We start from the raw sequence: 17,631 nt of genomic DNA, 5'->3' as shown, positions 1-17,631 counted from the left end.
GATTATTTGACAGGAAGTCTTGCTGTCTTCAAGCGCCACCCATACAATCTTGAGTTTCAAATTAGCAGTTTCATTGCTTCATTCTTAAATATGAGCAGACAACTATGGCTCACCAGACTTCTGAGGAAGGCCTCCACGTGAAAGGAGGGGCCAAAACAAATAAACAAACAATAAAGAACACGCGGGGAAGACAGAATATGTTTGGGAGACAGAATATGTGCTTGGGAGCGGAATGTCTAGAAATGTCGTTAATATCCTGAGACCAAGATTGAATTCATGAGAAAGGCTAGGATTCCATGAAAATGTATCTAGTGAACAGAAAGGAATTCTTGAAATTTAGAAATAAGAAGATAAAGAAGAACCCTTCAGAAAATAGGTCAAAATGACAAAAATAGGGGAAAAGAGTTAAGAATATTAGAGAACCAATTCAGGAGATCTAACATCCAACTAATAGGAATTCCAGTTGGGGAGAAGGGAGAAAATGGGGTGGAGGAACTGACAAAATGAAGAAAATTACTCCGATCTGAAGGTTGAAAGGGCTCACCTAGTGCCCAGCATAGTACATGGAAATGATTCTCTCCAGGAACACTGGGGACAGAGGTCCTACACGTCCCACAGGGAGAATGAGAAGCAATTCGTTCTCAGCAGGACAGGAAGAAGAGCGTCAGACTTCTCAAAACCAGCACGAAAAGCTGGGAGACAGTGGAGCAATGACTTCACGATTCAGAAGGATGAGCTTTGACCTAGATTTCTATATTTAACCAACCTGGAAGAGCAAAGGTAAAATACTCAGACTTGTATAGTCGCAAAACATTTACCTCCCATGCACCTTTTCTTAGCAAGCTGCTGGGGGACATGCAGCAGCCAAGTAGGGGGATAACTAAGAAGGAAAGGACACAGCTACACAGGACCAGGGATGCGCCCCAGGAGAGGAGAGAAGGGGGTTCCAGGGTGGCAGTGCCATTAGGCATAGAGAGCAGCCAGTCCAGGCTGCGGCAGGCCTATAGACTCCAGGAGGAATTTCTTCAAGAAAATGAAATGAATAGTATTACTGAGAAATTTGAAAACCAAGAGAAAATAAAGACATTTGGGAGGAAAGTTTGGCCTTGAACTGTGATCGGTACGTAAAAAACTAAGCAAATGAAAAAAATGACTAATTCTGGGGGTGGGAAGAAGAATGTTATGGAAGAAAGGAAAGCTAATCATAGTTTATTATATGGATAAGCAGTGAATAGAATTTCTGTTGTAATAATGTAAACTTTGAGTATTGATCTAACCAAAATTACCAGTGTGACCATAGTGGGGGAAAGGGAGAAATGAAAAGGTGTATGGCTTACAGAGACTGAAATCCTCATCTTCTATAGTAGGAAGATAATAATTAATACTTAAAGCTGGAAAAGAAATAGCAAGGGAAGCTTTTTATTTAGTGATAGGAAGACAAATACCAAAAAAACCCCAGCTAAACAGCTTGGAAGTGGCTGTCTTTGGGGAGGTGGAATTGGGAGGAAGGAGAGAATGATAACAAACCTTGTGCAAGTATTTGACACTTGGAACTATGTGCATGCTTCATTTTGATAAAGATAAAACTTAAAAAAAAAATCACTTAAAATTAAGACAAGTAGTATGGAAGGTATAAGATGTTTATCAGCTGTTATACTAAATTATACTGAATGCAAATACTATATTTTACTAAATGTAAGTGGGCTGAATTCCACTGTTAAAGAACAGAGCCTATCAGATTGGGTTATTCAACATATATTTATCATTTTTGCTGCAAGCACCTATTGTTTTTTCTTCTAGTAAAGCATCTGATTTGGCTTTGCCGTTTCCCCCTGTTCAGTCAGATCTGTGGAACTGCTTGTCAAAGTTGTCTGCCTCTCCCAGCCAAGGAATTGACATGTGACTCTAAGCTAGGCCATTAGGACGCTTGCTCCCTGGAATTTTATTCTTGATCATAGTGACATAAAGACTGAAAATAGTTGGGACTCATTCATCCCAGCTGTGACACTAGGAGGAGACTATCTATCTTCTACTGCCACCTGAGCTCCCAGCTGCCTGCTTCCTCTCCTGTCTTTACTGGAAAGTTTCCTGCAGGTGCCATCTCTCGCATGAATTCCTTTTTGTTTTAACTAGTCAGAGTCAATTTCAGTTGCTTATAACCAATGAACTCTAACTGATATAGGTGAAACCTTAAATAAGATTCAGCTGATATATATATCCCTTTAATTTTAATCTTTCTTTGTCTCGTATATGTAAGTAAGGCAGGGAAAAAGAAAAAGAAAGTAGAACTTAATGTCCACAAAACAGAATTTAAGTTGAAAAGCATTAAAGACAAAGAGGGTCATTATGTAATGATAAAAGGTGTGATACATAAGGAAGATGTAACAGTCTTATGGGAACTCAAAAAACTTAGCAAATATAAACACTTAGTGAAAAAACTCTTAAAAACTGAGAGAGCCTAATCAATCAAAGTACAGTTGTAGGGGGGCTTTTAATTTATTCATTTCAGAATTTAACAGATAAAATAGAATATGGAGATATACAAACCATTAGAGAAACAACCAGAAAATACGAATAGGGAAAACCCATGTGATAAATAAACATATGAAAAGATGCTCAACCACATTTAGGAAAATGCATGTTAAAGTAACAATAGGAAAACATTTTTTACCCATCATATTTGGCAAAAATTCAAGAGTTATAATACTCAGTGCTAGGGAAGATATTGGAAAATAAGTACTTTCAAAAGCTATTGATAGAAATGTAAATTATTACAATAATTTATTACAATAAATTACAATATTTGGGGGGAAATCAGCTTTGAATATCTCTTAAAACTGTAAATACTCACACCCTTTGACTCAGCAATGTGAATTTTGGGAATCTGTCCTATAGAAATAATAGAACCAGAATGTACTGGATGTGCATACAAAAATGTTTACTGTAACGTTGTTTGTACTGGCAAAAACTTGAGGAAAACCTGAATATTCATAAATGGAATAATTCTGAATAAAATTGAAGTACATCCATACTATGGAATATCATTCAGCTGTTAAGGAATTGGCACTCTCTGTCAACATGTATGTATCATTGACTAGGAAAGCAAGTAGTAAAATAATTTGACTCATTCATATATAGTAAAAACCATATGTATGATATATATATATATATGTACATATGAATATGTACATGACTTTAAAGAAAAGTGTGGAAGCATCAACCAAGCTGTTAACAATTGTCACTTTAGGGCGGTGGGGTGGCAAAGAGGAGCGCTTGACTTTCTTTCGCTTTCTATAATAAGTGTGTGAAACTTTTGTAATTAATAAAAATTAATAATAGATCAAATAGGAATTTTACCAAAGTAAAAAACTTTCTAGGAGATATATGGCGTTTAATCAGCAAGGATTTGAAAATTTTAAGTGGGTAACAAAGTGGATATACTTTTCTGTGAATTGCAGCAGCATTTGTTTTTATTCTCAATGATCAGGATTTGCAATGTGTTATTTTATATTTTAATTAATTGTGAGGGCAACCTGTTCTATGCTGTTAGGGTTTCTGTTGTTATACTTCTAAAATATTTTTGCTTTTGATAGGACTGTCTTCATCAGTGGAATACAATGTAATGGAGTTGGAACAAGAACTTGAAAATGTAAAGACTCTTAAGACAAAATTAGGTATTGTACATTTTTTTCTTGACTTCTATGTTGGTTTTGGTTTCTTATTAGAGACTTTACTATAGTCTGAAATATTCAAAAAATTTTAAAATCTTTAGTTTATGTTAGAAGCTTTGAATCTGTTCAAAGCCATTGATCAAGACTGTCTTTTAGTTTGGGGAGAGGATGAGCATATATTAATTCACATTTTTTTGTTTGTTTTGTGTGTGTACAAAATGACTACAAAGATGATGATGTTCGAAGATGTTGCTCCATTGTCTTTTCACTTGCCTCATTTCTGACAAGTAATCTTCTGTCATTCTTACCTTTTAGTGTATCTTTTTTTCTATCTGCTTTTAAGATGTGCTCTTTTTCACTGATTTTGAACAATTTGATTATGATGTGCCTTAGAGTAGTTTTCTTTGTGTTTCTTGTTCTTTGAGTTCATTGAGTCTCTTGGATCTGGGAGTATACAGTTTTCATCTAATTTGGAAAATTTGGGGGCATTACTTCTCCAAATATATTTTCTTCTTCTCTCTGTGCCCTCCTTTTCAGGGACTCCAATTACATGTACCTTAGCCCACTTGAAGTGCCCCATAGCTCAAGGATGGTCCTTCATTTTCCAGGTTTTTTCTCTGTGTGTTTCATTTTGGATAGTTTCTATTGCTGTGTCTTCATATTCACTAATCTTTTCTTTTGAGTGTCTAATCTGCCTTTAATCCCACCTAATGTATTTTTTTCTCAGACACTGCAGTTTTTATCTCTAGATGTTCTATTTAGGCCTGTTTTATATCTTTCATGTCTCTAATTAACATGTTCAGTTCATGTCCTCCATCTTTTTGAAAATATGGAATACAGTTATACTAATACTTTCACTGTTTTTGTCTGCTAATTGTAACATCTATGTTAGTTCTCAAAAAGTTTCGTTTCACTGACTTTTCTCCTCATCATCGGTTGTATTTCTGCGCTTTTTTCCATGCCTGGCAATTTTTGATTGGATAGTTGACATTGTGAATTTTACATTGTTGGGTGCTGATATTTTTGTATTCCAATAAGTGAGGAACTTTTTTCTGGGATACAGTTAAGTTACTTGAAAACAGTTTAATATTATCAGGTCTTGCTTTGAAGACTTATTAGGCTGGACCAGAGCAGCATTTCATCTAGGGCTAAGTGTTCCCTGCTCCTGAGGCAAGTGCTTCTGAGAACTTTATCCTGTGCTTTAGGAGGTTTTGTGCTGTCTTGCAGAGCAGCACAATTCTTGGCCCTTGGCATGAGTAAGACTCCCTGTTGCTCTACATCCTTGTCAGTAATTGACAGTGTTGGACTTCTAAGTTTTTACCAATTTAGCAGATGTGGAATGAAAATGGTTTTTGTTGGTGTTTTAATTTGCGTGTCCCTGATTTGTGTTTCCAATGTTCATTTAGCTTCTGCTTGAAAAACATCTGTTAGTATTTCATTTAGTGCTGGTTTGCTGGCAGTTAATTCTCTCAGTTTTTGTTTATCTGAAAACATTTTTACTTTGCCTTATCATTTGTAGGCATTTTTACAGAATTTAGAATTCTTATTTGGTAGTTTTCGACATTGTAAAGATATTGTTCCAGTGTTTTCTGGTTTCTGGTTAAAAGTTGTATTGTAGCCCTTTGGAAAGGCTGTAAGATTTTCTTTTTGTGTTTGTTTAGCAGTTTTACTCCAGTGTGCTCAGGTTGGTTTTCTCTGTATTTATCCTTCTTGAGACCTGTGGTACTGCCTAAGTGTGTGGCTTAATGTCTTTTATCCATTTGGGAGATTATTGGCCATCATCTCCTCAAATATTGCTTCTGCTCACTCTCTTTTATTTCCTCACACTCCAGTTACACATACACTAGACCTTTCACTCTTATATTCTTTCTGTGTTTTTCCTCCTTTTTTATTTACATGCTTTAGTCTGTAATATTTTCTACTTGTCTGTCTTCCATTTCACAGTCTTTTTAGCTGTGTCCTAATTGTTGTCAAAACTAACTCTTAGTTACAGTATTTTTCAGTTCTAGAATTTCCATTTCATTATTTTTCTAGATTCAAATTATGACATTTGCCATCTTGCCACTTATCTTATTGAACATATTAATCAGTTATTTTAAGGCCTGTTTCTGATAAGTTCAGTATCTGGATCAACTGAAAGTGTGTTTCTGTTGTCTTTTTTTTCTTTGTCCTTTGTCCTGATAACATTTGATTGAATGCCAGACATTTCTTATACAAAATTGTAGAAATTATGGATGATATTTTCTTCTTTTGGGGAGGATTTACTTTTGCTTCTGGTTCGCAGTTAGGGTGGGGACAGGCCAGTTTAATCTGTCTGGACTTGAGATCATTTGAGACTGGGTTTTGGTCTTTATGAGGGCTGCTCTATGTCCAGTTTGGCATACTCCTAGGGTATAAGTTTTCCTTGGTCCGACCTGAAAGCCTCGTTGTTTTGTTGTTGACTGTTACCCCATCTTCTTCAGGAACCCTGCACTCTGGTTTCTGCCTCTCAACAAACGTGCGCCTGATGAAGCTTGGCTTGGCTTCTCTGCCTGTTAGCTGCATCTTCTGCTCCTCTTCTCAGCCTCTTAGCCACTGATGCCATGAAGGGGGAAGTGGCTGCGCGGCAGGCTCGCTTCTCTCCTCTCCTTTTTCCCAAATTCTGGCTGCCTTGCTAACCCCAAACTCCAATTTTTGTCTCCCTCGCTCTGTTGCATTTGCTGAAAGCTGTGATTTAGCATCATCTTCTTTTACCCACTGATTTTGGCTTGATTTCTCAGACTTGTGGGTCCATGCCAGTTGTATATGGAAAATGCCATGCAGGGAAAGAGAGTGCAAATCAGAGGCTCACTTCAATTTATTTCGCGGAATATGGCCCCTCAATCTTGATCGTCGTGGGAGCTCTCTGATAACCTTCATACAGGTTTTTTTAAAAATTAAGTTTGGGGCCGGCCCCGTGGCTTAGCGGTTAAGTGTGCGCGCTCCGCTGCTGGCGGCCCGGGTTCGGATCCTGGGCGCGCACTGACGCACCGCTTCTCCGGCCATGCTGAGGTCGCGTCCCACATACAGCAACTAGAAGGATGTGCAGCTATGACATACAACTATCTACTGGGGCTTTGGGGGAAAAAAATAAATAAATAAAATCTTTAAAAAAAATTAAGTTTGATCTATCTTTTCCAGTTCTTCATGGCGTGAGGATTGGTGTGATAGAAGGTGACCATTGTAGCTAGAATTGGGTTTGCTTCTAGCCCTTAGAAAACTGCAAGTGTTTATCTTTGGGATATTGGATTAGAGGGGATTTTTACTCATGTTACTTTATTTATTCAAATCTGTATCAATATATAAATCTAAAACACAAATATTTCCGTATTTTCAGAGTAAGCATGTACTAACAGTATATTTCATTAGCAACTGAAATGTCTTTAAGAGCTAAAATTTGAAGATCACAGGATTTAGTCGTTTAATATAGCAGACTGATTTTAAAACTGATTTTTATATGTTGTGGAGGAAAATTAAAAATAATTTATGTTTTTTGAAAAAGAAATTATTTATGTAAAAATAATACATTTTGGTTATAGCAGTAAGGAATGAATATGTGACTCGGGAGAGAATTTTTGGAAATTACTGAAATCTTTTATTGTATTTTGTTTTTCCTCCTAATAGAGAGGCGAAAAAACGCTTCAGCATGGGAAAGAAATTTGGTGTATCCTGCTGTTATGGTTCTCCTTCTTATTGAGACAGTAAGACTTTATTTGCCTACTTAAATAAAGCAAATTATTTTTTATTTACTTTAACATTTGAGTATGGCAACTCCCTCAGCTAAATGGTTTCAAGTAAACTAGTTTCTGTCAACAGGATTAAAATCCATCTATGCCTTTATTTGTAAAAACTCATTAGAGCAAAAATAGAAATTAATGGTAGTTTTTTAAAAGTTCTCAAGATTATCTATTTCCTCATGAAAGCAGGAAATTCATTCTTTTGTTTTATTGAAAAGTCAGAAGAGACAAGGTGCTGTATATACTCTGCTTCATACTCTATGATAGGATATGAAAATTACATTATTAAATTAGTTCTGATCACATTTAAAAAATGGTTAAAATGTTGAGTTGTGGGTTTCCAGTTGGTGAAATCAGTTAGTAAATGGATCTATATTATTAGCTTTTGTCACAAGCTTTGAAATTCTAATAACTTGCAGAATCTTTTAGAATTTATTCTGGAGTTTTTGTAGATAGTCTGATTATTGTAGGTTTATATGTAGATTTTGGCCTTGACTGTTTTTCCTCTATTCTGAAGCGTACATTTGGTTGGTTACTTAGATTTTAATATCTTTGAAATTAAAACTAATGGCTTACTTTTTGTGTTGTAGTCCATCTCGGTTCTCTTGGTGGCTTGTAATATTCTTTGCCTGTTGGTTGATGAAACAGCAATGCCAAAGGGAACAAGGGTAAAGTAAAATGCTTTAAAATGTCTTTCTTTTGCAGAAGTATTCTGTGTGTATACCCTGAGTGTTTCAAATAAGTAGATTAAATCATTCACTTTTCTGCATGTATATTTTTCAAGTTCTGTGAATTTCTTTATGCAATGAGCCTTCATAAACAGTGTTTATAAACTATGATTTTTGTTTCTGATTTCTTACTTTGGATTGGCCAGGCCTTTTATCGATTATAGAGTTTCCTTTTATACTTCGTATCAGAGTTTATCTTTGTTTTATTGAAATTCATATTTGTGATTCTTTAAGAAAATGTATACTCTGTGAAATAGTAACATATAGTTTATTATTAGATGGATTCATTGGGTTTGCAAAAGATCCAAATATACGGTTTTAGGGACTCACGCTTCAAGAGTCACACCTTTTATGAAACTGAGTCAAAATGTTCAGTTACTGGAGGAGAGTCAGATGTACATCTTTTCATGAATTAACTTAGTTTTCTCTCTTGTTTAAAAATTGATGGTTTTATTAAATTCTATCAATTAGCCTATTTGAATATATTCATATTTAGCATACTTTTTCTAGGTGTCTCTATAAACTTTTAGATACTTAAAGTGGCATTTAAGTTTTGACATTTCATTATATTTTTCTAAGTCAGCACCTTTCCCATTCCCCATAGAAATGACTTCAACTCTTCCAGACTTTTGATGCCACTTCTTTCTCTGAATTAGACGTTATACCTTTTCTCTCATAGAAAAGGCCAATATCTATCTTAATTCCTTCCCTTCAGTCCGAGATGAAGATAGTCTGTTCGTTCAAAAGCTGATTCTTTCAGCCATATTCTCGGTTTAGATCCCTCCCACCGCACCTTTCCAGGACCTTGTGCCATCTCTCACTGCCATTGTCTTTCCACCAGTGTGAGCCGACCAACCTGTTCCAGGTGCCTCATTCCACTAACAAACAGCAACAACGATAAATAATCCTCCTCTATCTACAGCCTGGTTTTTGTCTTTCATTTAGACCCAAATCCATTGATAGAGCAGAAGTCACCTACTGTGTTGCCTTCTATCCATTTTTTAACCCACTTTCATATACTGCACACTAGGTAAGTCCCAAGCCCCATGGTACATTTTTGTACCATCCCCTTAGTGCATAGTAGAGAGAGACTTGTACCTGGTAGGATCCTTGTGTGATTGTATAAATAAATCAGATCATCTTATTCCTGCCTGTAGGCCTTCTCTTGAGACAGGGAATATTTCTAAAATGTTTTCCGTCCTGGTCAATAAACTTTCTATTATGCCTAAGTTACAATGTATATATAATATATGTGATATTGTTTATTGGTTTATTTTTTATTAGGCTGACTACACATTCTTAATTATCTTGGTATTTCTGTTAGGTGTAATTCAAGCTGGTAGTAAAATAGTAGTTCATATTCACATAGTTCCTTTAATTAGGAAGCTTTGAAAATTTTTTGCCTGTCTGGTCTCATTAATAAATATTACTTTTTCTGTTTGTTTTTTTAAGTTCTAGATAAAGATAGGTTTTGAAAAGAGGTTTAATGTTCAGGAAAAAATTTATAGCATTTCATTTAAAAAATCTGTGTTAATTAAGTTATATCTTTTAACACTCTAAATTCCCAAGGAAGATTTGGGGAAAGGAAACTTTAAAATTTAGAAACAGGACATGCACATTCATTTTGTTTCTCTGCTTAGCTTAGTTTTGACATATTTTAATTGTATAATTTTTTTATGTTGCCTCAGGGTTTAGATAATTATATATTCCATTCCTGTTGTGCTATTATATTTTTATTTTAATTTTATTTTATTTTATTTGTGAGGAAGATCGGCCCTGAGCTAACATCTGCCAATCCTCCTCTTTTTTTTTTTTTTTTTTGCTGAGAAAGACTGGCGCTGGGCTAACATCCATGCCCATCTTCCTCTACTTTATATGGGACACCGCCATAGCATGGCTTGACAAGCGGTGCGTCGTTGCACGCCCGGGATCCGAACCGGTGAACCCCGGGCCGCTGCAGCGGAGTGCGCGCACTTAACTGCTTGTGCCACCGGGCCGGCCCCGACTATTATATTTTTAAAAAATGTCTTCCAAAGATATTCAGGATTTAACAGTAAGCATAATCATATCATTTTTATAAGTTAAATTACATTTGAGATAAATCAGAAATATTTTAAGCTTATTAAAATTATTAATGTGTTTGAATTAGTTATGAACTCAGTCTAGTGTCACGTTTTATTGTCCTTTGAAAGTCTGGATGTTACTCCACGGTATTAAACATTCCTAATTTCAGCTGTCCTATATTAATGAAACAACAGTTTTAGGGAAACCAAATATAATAGTGTCATTGAATTCTGAAAAGTGTTTTTTTTTCCCTCAGGGACCTGGAATAGGAAATGCTTCTCTTTCTGCTTTTGGTTTTGTGGGAGCTGCACTTGAAATCATTTTGATTTTGTATCCTTTCTTTAACTGAACATTCTGTTAACGAGTTTTCTGTCTAGTTTTCTGGGACAGTGGTAATTTACTAAGACACTTGCCTAGAATCAAAAACAAGTCAGTCTTCCTCAAGCACTCCTAGTGGCTTTTTGTTTTGTTTTGTTTTGTTTTTCCTTTGGGCCATAAGACTTGGGAGACTACTGAGAACTTAAGGAAACTGGCATTCTTGGAGAGTTTTTTCCTTGATTCTCACAGCTATCTTATGGTGTCCTCTGTTGTTGGTTTCTATAGCCTCCGATTTTTTGGAAACTTTATTCCCAAGAAGGATGACACAACTATGACAAAGGTAAGATAAAGTCTTAGGTGACTATGCCTCCTTTTTGCCTTCTAAGACAAACACACTGTTTTATTTAGTAATCGCCCTGAATGGTTCATTTGCAGTGATAGGTATTTGTTTGTAAGTTGCATAAACACTAACTGGAAGATTTTCAAAATGCTGAATGAGTGGGAAAAGGATGTGCTCTGTTTAATTTGGACGGCATCCATTCACTTGTAAATGCACAGAACTGCAGCTTGTTAACTAGCTGTAGAAGGCTCCTGAAAGGACTCTTTCTCCTCTAAAGAAAACGTATTGCTAATGAGTAACTTTGATTGCACTAACTGTACTTCAGGGGCTTGTTTGAAATCTGAAGAACTTAGTTGCTACAAGTAGTAGAGACAAAGTATTTCAAATTTGAATAATTAAAGCAAGACGGAAGAGTACTATTCAGAAACATTTTGTAGTCTGAGGCTAATTTGACTTTCTACAATATGTCATTGGCTTCGGAATTAGCAAAGGCTGTTATTTTATATAGTGACTACGTCTTTGTAAAATATTCCCACAGGCCGACAATGAAGAATAACTAGTAAGAGCTGCTGGCTTCTTTTCTTTTTATTGTATATTCCATGTTTTCAGCCTATTTTAAAAGCGAGAGGTTATTTTAGCTATCTTATCTGTCTGTCTGTAAAATGCTATATGACTTCTTGAGATAGTTAGCATCTAGTTTAAAGTGATCCTAAGTATTAATGAGTATTTTCAGCTCCTCTTATTTAATATGAAAGATAAGCATAGGTTACACTGAAAGTGAATGATTAGAAGTTGGGTGTTTTGGATTTCTAGCCTTTTGGTATTAAATCTTATAATAGTTAAACATATTAGAAGTAGACATTATATATCTTGAGCAGTAGTAGTCTGGCTTTAAAAATAGAGTCAGAAGTATTAGATGTATTAATTCTTTTTTACTTGACAGGAATACCTTTTGAAATTGGCAACCTCAATCAGTAATGTAAAATACATTGTCTGAGGTGTAATTTAAGTGTTCTATAACTTTATATTTGTGCCAGATACTGTAAATATCTTCTAGAACTTACAGATATAACTTCAAATGTTTGTAGAAAAAGTTTCTTATTCTCTCTAAAATCTATATTGAATAGTATCATTAAGAAGTTGGCCAAGTACAGTAGGTAACTAGAATGTACAGTAACTTCCCAGAATGTGAGTGGATTTTCTTTATCATCCTGTTGTTTAACTGCCCAATATTCTTTCTGATTTCTCATAACAGATCATTGGGAATTGTGTGTCAATCTTGGTCTTGAGCTCTGCACTGCCTGTGATGTCAAGAACACTGGGTAGGTTTGAGAAATTTTCATGTGAAGTCCATGCCGTTTTAAGATGTCTTTTCTAAACTTCTTTCTTAACTTTTAGTTTCTAAACTTCTTCAAAAAGATCAACCTTCGAAATATATTTCCTCCCACATTATTTTATACCTTTACTTCTATACTGCATTTGTATGTAGGGCTATCCCAAAACAAGTACTTGTATCAAATAAATACCATTTTGTTTCTAAATACTTAAAAACATTCCTTCTCCAAACAATCGACTTTTTTTTTTGTCACTGATTTTAGTTAAGCTTTTGAGTCCTCTAGTTAGGAAACTGTGATTTAAAAAAAAAAGTTTAATGGCTAGAAAATATCAAACTAATTTTTCTTATATGAAATGTTTTTTAAAACTTGTAATTTAGTATGTGGTTTAGAAATTGAAAATCTGTAAAACTTATTTTAAGCTGCTTTGTGTCTATGAAATGGACTTGAAAGTGGTGAGATCTTTGAGTGCACATGATTTAAAGGACATCCTTTAGTTCTTTAGTTTTTTGCTTGCCTGTCATTCATATAGTTTTCTTAATTTTTGGGTTTACAGAGAATTTTGGTTATCTTTTAAAAGTAAAACATTTCCACTTCGCCATTGAAATAGTTGAATAAATCTTCATTCGGCTTTCTTATCTTTCATAAAGCACTATTGCAGACTGTATTCTCAGTTCTGGGGATAAATATTATTTCAGACAAAAATTTTCATTAGACTGTTCTGCTCGGTTTTCTGAACTTAGGTTTTGACTTAACAGTGTTCACAAATGATTAGAAAAAGCCCATCCTTGCATCTCAGCACCTTGCTCGTAACAAAAACTACTAGTGAGTTTGAGTTGCTTTTGTTTTAGCTCTTATGTCGCCTCCATTATTTATTCAAGACTCACAGCCATCAGGGATGGAGGCTGTGCCCAGAAAGTATAAGCTTTGTAGTTATCTTCATAATTCTTACAAAGAATTTCATGTTTTAATAAAAAGTGAAATCTAAGTATAAATGTAGTCTGTTTCACAGACTAATACAAAGCTCATTTACTTCGTGGTCTTATTTCTTTGTGTTTGCTTTATAGGACTTGTTATTGTTTTCACATCTGCTTATGGTGGGCTAATCTTGAAAATGCCAGAAATATGCACTCTAGTAACTTGATTTGTAGCTAAATGTTATCATTTGTATTATGACAGTCCAACAAAGAATTTCTGTGATATTACGGCCACTGTACCATTTTATCATTTATGAAACTCACTGTCCTCTGTTATTTAAGATTAATTGTTAATAGTAATATCTACTGATTTTATGGAATTACATGTCGAGTATAGTTTTAATAGAAAGAAAACAAATTAATGGCAAAATTAGCTTTTTGAAGATCAACAAATTAAATTCCTGAGTAGTTTGCCATAGAGATAAATAAAAAGACGAAAAAGAAAGATGGAACAATTAAAATGCAGCTAACAAATGCCTGGACCCAGCTGTCCAAACAGGATTAATGGAGTGCATTAGGGTACAGTGAGTCATGTGGTGCTTTGCAAAATATCAACACGCACTGCATTACATGTTATGCCCAGTGGCACTGAATAGATGAAAAGAAATAAATACGTTAAACAGATTCATAGAGGCTTTTCACAGTATTAAAAAAGCAAATTTCTGGACTAAAAGAAAAAGCTTTATTTTAGTATTATGGGAAATGCAAACTAGAGTTACTTTGTAATTCCTCTATTAACCCTTTAGAATTGAGTCTTTGATTTTAAGAAGATAAAATATAGAGAATTGTCATGAATATTATCCTAGTGTGTAACAGGATTTTGGTTTACTAGCTGAAAAGCTTATAAGACTAGAATAGAGGATGTATTTAACAACAAAACTCCACGCTGTGAAATTTTTCGCCCTTTCTTGTTGCCTCTAACAAGGAAATCCTGACCCTTAGGCTGCTCTCATTTGCTCCTGTGAATTCACCCAGCAGCATCCCATCACTTACAGTTAAATGAGAAATGAAGTAATAAGAAAAATCATAATTTACCTGTATACATGCAAATTTTCTATTATTTTAATAATTTTTATTGATGATTATAACTTTAATTACAAATTGAAAATACGTTGACTCCTGTGTATAATAATTAATTTGGTGATATTTTTGCTTCAAAAATGAAAGTGTTCTGTGAGGTTTTTTTTTTCATATGCCAACTGCTTATTGTTACTGCATCATAGGCATAAACTATAGCTTTAGACCTAAATGCCATGTGTGATATGACACATTTATTAAAGAATTGCTTTGAAATAGCTTTTTATGTTTGAATATGGAAAATTTTGTACCAATTGAAAAACTACCACAAAGTAGATTTTATAAGCTTATCACTTGCCACAGGGAATTAGGTTGTGAGGAAATTTTTGACCATGTATTTTTAGTCAAATATAATTAATACAGATGATGGTTTTGTTGTTCATAGGATACACGAAGAATCTGTGCTTAACATTTTTTATTCGAACTCTTATTAAAGCCCTTTAAAAGTAATGCCATGCCAGTGGATATGATTTCCAAAACGTTGTTTTGCTGCCTGTTTAGACTTCAGTTTTGAAGAATCCAACGTTTTGGGGGATTTGATGTTCATATTTTTAGTAAACAATTTGCTGTTTGTTTTAATAGACTTGCAAAGTGATTAGAGAGGATGGTTGACAAACAAGGTGAAACTACAATAGGATCAAGCCTAATAAATTATCTATAGATGCCCGAACTCTTCTATAATAAAATATTTTAAAAGTAGGAATGAATTTTGTAAGAATAGATTTTGTATGATTGATATGTTTTTTATTGTGCTTAATCAAGAAACAACTGAGAGATTGACATCTTTTTCATTATTCTTTATTTGAAATCTCCTTTTAACAGGGAGAATTTTTCTCAAATGCAACCACCAAACTTTGCAATACTTTTACTAATTTCTATTTTAAAATTATTTTTATAGTTTTTTTTCCATCCTGAAGTTCTTTCTGTGACTCCTAAGTTCTGCAAGGCTCAAATGCAGATTTTTTTTAAAAAAATGTGCTTATGATATTAAAACAAAAACACTCTTTCAAATCAGCTTGAATTTATTCTTAGTATTTCCACATATTTCTCATCTGGGTCCCATATAGTTCATCATCTTGCAGGAGATAAAGTGGATTGTTCTCTTTTGTTCCTTGATGAAGGGACCTTGTTTAAAAACTGGTCCTTTTTGGAGATATCTTTATTTGGAGTTTTGTAAATATACTACTAATCTTTATCCTGGGCTTTCCCTCTCTAGTTCTCAGTGTGAAACAGAAATAAATGATGCTTACAAATGACAAATGTGAAATAGAAGTATAAATCATAATATGTATTCCTAATTTGACTTTGATGTAAAAATAATTCCAAACCCCATATTAAAAGTTTCTCAGCAAAAAATTTGTATATGACTTAGTTATATTCAGTTATATTACAGAAAGCAATAAATGAGTGGTACTAATTAACTTTTGAGTGATATAATGTTCTTATATCTGAGCAATAAATTTGTATATCTAGTTAGGATTTTTAATAATAAAGAAAAGTATTCTGTGTCAAATGTCTGAAAGAGTTAAGAGAATAACTAATGCTCACTTCCTTAAATACTTTTATTCTCAGTGTCTCCTTGTCGTGTTCTTCTGATGCTGCTCTTGTTTCAGGGCACGTTGTCCTGTCTGAGAAAATGTCACGTTGGCCGCTCATTATCTAAATAATTTAGCCGTCTGTTGACATACATTCAAATACCTTAAATTTTAATTTGTAAAGTATTTTTCATATGAAAATAATTCTAGTTAGGATCATTTAGTTGGAAGGAGCCTTAAGATGTAATTTTTTTAATGTTAACAATTAAACTGTTACAATTAAAACTAGACAGTAAACTCTAGTAAGGGTCTAATTTGTACCAAGAGTCAAGGACCCTAACCTGGCAGAGAGTACTTTAATCGTGCATCCGCACACAGTCAACTTGGAGACCGAGGGACAGGTCAAGGAGGTGACCTAAAAGTAAGACCTATTTTTATTTTTTTAATAAAATCTTATTTTTAATATATGAGTATATACATGAATAAATTCTCCTTATAAAGAACATTAAAAATTAGAGATGGGGCTAAAATTCCTGTGACCACCAGTTTTAATCCCAATCCCCTCTTCAGAGTTTCCAGGAACCAGTTTGATGTATAGTCATGCGTTGCTTAATGATGGGGACATGTTCAGAGAAATGCGTCGTTTGGTGATTTTGCCATTGTGGGAACATCGTAGAGTGTACTTACACAATGTAGATGGTATAATCTACTACTCATCTAGGCTCTATGGTACTAATCTTACGGGACCATCATCATATATGCTGTCCATCGTTGACTGAAACGTTGTGATGTGGCGCATGACTGTATAGCTTTTCAGATCTTTTTCTGTGCATATGTATACACATGTGTAGTGTACTGTGTAGGAAATTGAAAACTCTCACCTGGGCATTACTTTGTTTCTGACTCTTTGGTTAACATGCTTGTTCCTTCTGTTGACTCCTAACTTCAGTGTGCCTCCCAGTAGGAGTTAAAAGAGGAAAAGGTTTTGAGATCATTTCCTCTACCGGAACTCAGTCATCTGAAAATGAATTTCAAATCAAAACACTTAATTATCTTTTTCCTCTCAGGTCACCAGTGACCTCCTAATTGCCCAATCCTATGGATTCTGTTTTTATCTTAATTGCTTTGTGACATTTGCTATTTGTATTCCCCACTTCCCAGATCTCTTCATTTCTGGTCGCCACTGCCCTCTTTTTTTCTCTTTTCCTTCTCTGGCCATTCCTTAGCTGTCTCTTGCCCTCCTCCTTCCTTCTCTCTTTCCTCCTCCCTCTCTCCTTCCCTCCCCTGTATTTCCCTTCAGTCCTTGGGCACTTTCTATCCAGTAGGCCCGTTATGTTAGATGCCTCCACCTTCTTGTACCAATGCCTAAGGGCAGTACTCAGTTTCCTCTTGTTAATATTTCTCCCATTTGCCTCTTCCTTCTCATTTCCCTTATAAAAAAGGTAAAAGAATCAGACTTGTCTAGCGTCAAAGCAGAGAGCTGCATATGTAATTTTAATATTTCATTGTGAGGGAATGTTCATGAAGTAGATTCTAAACAGATATTTTTTTCTTTGAGGAGGAGAGAGTAAGAAGTGAAATCAGTGCAAAGGAACTAAAGAAGTATTTAATTTTCCAAGTGAGGAAATGTTATTGAGAGAGATTATGGAGGCTCTGTCTCAAGATTTTCTTCAGGAAGAGAGTAGACAGTTACCATCCAATTTGGAGGGTTTACACTTTCTCTTATATAGGTAAATTAGCACTTAAGGTTCTTTCTTGGACTGTGATTACAATTCTCTTTCATTGAATTTTAGTTTGTATTAAAATTCACATACTCTAGTTCATCTGGACTA

The 17,631-nt window shown here is 34.6% G+C and overlaps 1 protein-coding gene across 3 annotated transcripts in view; it reads left to right on the top strand.

Annotated features, from left to right (window-relative positions):
- LMBR1 (limb development membrane protein 1) overlaps positions 1-17,631 on the top strand; it is a 155,629-nt gene that overhangs the window by 116,758 nt on the left and 21,240 nt on the right. For all 3 annotated transcript variants that reach the window (XM_058534122.1, XM_058534132.1, XM_058534113.1), the window contains exons 10-15: positions 3,594-3,674; positions 7,314-7,390; positions 8,017-8,094; positions 10,475-10,548; positions 10,786-10,876; positions 12,132-12,198. In XM_058534122.1, the coding sequence (XP_058390105.1) occupies positions 3,594-3,674; positions 7,314-7,390; positions 8,017-8,094; positions 10,475-10,548; positions 10,786-10,876; positions 12,132-12,198 (468 nt within the window). The remainder of the gene's footprint in view (positions 1-3,593; positions 3,675-7,313; positions 7,391-8,016; positions 8,095-10,474; positions 10,549-10,785; positions 10,877-12,131; positions 12,199-17,631) is intronic.

This window comes from Diceros bicornis, chromosome 3, assembly GCF_020826845.1.
Source record: "Diceros bicornis minor isolate mBicDic1 chromosome 3, mDicBic1.mat.cur, whole genome shotgun sequence".
In the NCBI taxonomy this organism is placed as follows: Eukaryota; Metazoa; Chordata; class Mammalia; order Perissodactyla; family Rhinocerotidae; genus Diceros; species Diceros bicornis.
This window is presented reverse-complemented; position numbering and strand designations above follow the sequence as displayed.